We start from the raw sequence: 1,189 nt of genomic DNA on the forward strand, positions 1-1,189 counted from the left end.
GGGCTGAAGGCGGCCAGCACCATCAGGTAGGCCCCGAACGCCGCTCCCAGCGCCGAGATGATGCCCAGCCCCACGGCCGACCTGGGGGGGGAGGAAGAAAGCCGGTCAGACTTTGGGAGCGGGGCCGAGCCGGCGGCGGGCGGGCACCGGCGGAGGGACCCACCTGCAGAGCAGGAACATGGCGGCGAAGCAGGCCACGGGGTTGGCGACGTTGCTGAGCACCACGGCGAGGTGGAAGGCCAGGGCGCCGTAGGGCAGGCACGAGTAGCTCTGCACCGAGGGCAGCACGCCGTTGGTGAGCGCGTTGGAGGCGGCCAGCAGCGCCAGCAGGTAGGCGGTGCGGCGCGGCGGCGGCGGTGGCGGCGGGACGGGTGCCGGAGCCTCCGGCGCGGCGTTGCCCACCGCCGCCGGCGGGCTGTCCTGCAGCGGGAAGGCCTCCTCCGTGCCCACGCTCTCCTTGGAGGCGCCCGGCTGCTCGGGGCCGGCCGCGCCGCCGCCCCACGCCACCAGGCCCAGGAAGGCCAGCGCGGCGGCGGCCAGCGAGGCCAGCAGGAGCCAGAAGTAGACGGTGGCGGGGAAGCGCTCCTCCAGGTAGCGGGGCTGCGTGCCGTTGCGGCACTCCACCTGCCCCACGCCCTGCGCCAGCGCCAGCACGCAGGGCAGCAGGGCGCTCAGGCCCTGCCCGACGAAGAAGGTGCGGACGAAGGCCTGCGGGAAGCGGTACATGAAGGGCAGGAAGGTGACGTTGGAGGTGCAGCAGACGGTGGCCAGGACGAAGGCCAGCACCAGGTAGGCCACGCTGCGGTCCTGCCCCGCCACCACCACCATGTGGTCCCAGAAGAGCGCCAGGAAGAAGGCGGCCGCCACCGCCACCGCCTGGATGCCGTAGATGAGCCGCCGCTCGTCCAGGCACCCCGGCGCCAGCCGGTGCACCAGGGTGACCGCCACGGGGCCCACGTTGCCCAGCGCGATGAGGACGGAGAGGTAGGCGGGCAGGCTCCAGCCTGGCGGAGGCAGAGGGAGAGAGAGGCTGCCACTCGCAGGCCCCCCAGGTCCCCACGGCACGTGACCTTGGGGAACGTGCCGGCCCCTCTCCCCAAACTTCTGCGGCATCCCGGCCCCTCTCCTCCCTGCCGAGCCGTGCTGGCCCCAGGTCCCCCCGTGCAGATGGCCCCAGGTCCCCCCATGC

At 73.9% G+C, this 1,189-nt stretch overlaps 1 protein-coding gene across 1 annotated transcript; it reads right to left on the minus strand.

Annotated features, from left to right (window-relative positions):
* Nucleotides 1-5: 5 nt before the first annotated feature.
* Nucleotides 6-1,113, minus strand: LOC112969652 (solute carrier family 52, riboflavin transporter, member 2-like; the record flags this gene model as incomplete). Its single annotated transcript, XM_026073136.1, has 2 exons — nt 164-1,113; nt 6-81 (listed from the first exon to the last, which is right to left on the minus strand). Coding segments are annotated over exons 1-2 (1,026 nt in total), but the record flags the coding sequence as incomplete, so codon positions are not given.
* Nucleotides 1,114-1,189: the final 76 nt, after the last annotated feature.

The sequence above is a fragment of the Apteryx rowi genome, unplaced genomic scaffold (genome assembly GCF_003343035.1).
Source record: "Apteryx rowi isolate R43461 unplaced genomic scaffold, aptRow1 scaffold_3627, whole genome shotgun sequence".
Lineage (NCBI taxonomy): Eukaryota > Metazoa > Chordata > Aves > Apterygiformes > Apterygidae > Apteryx > Apteryx rowi.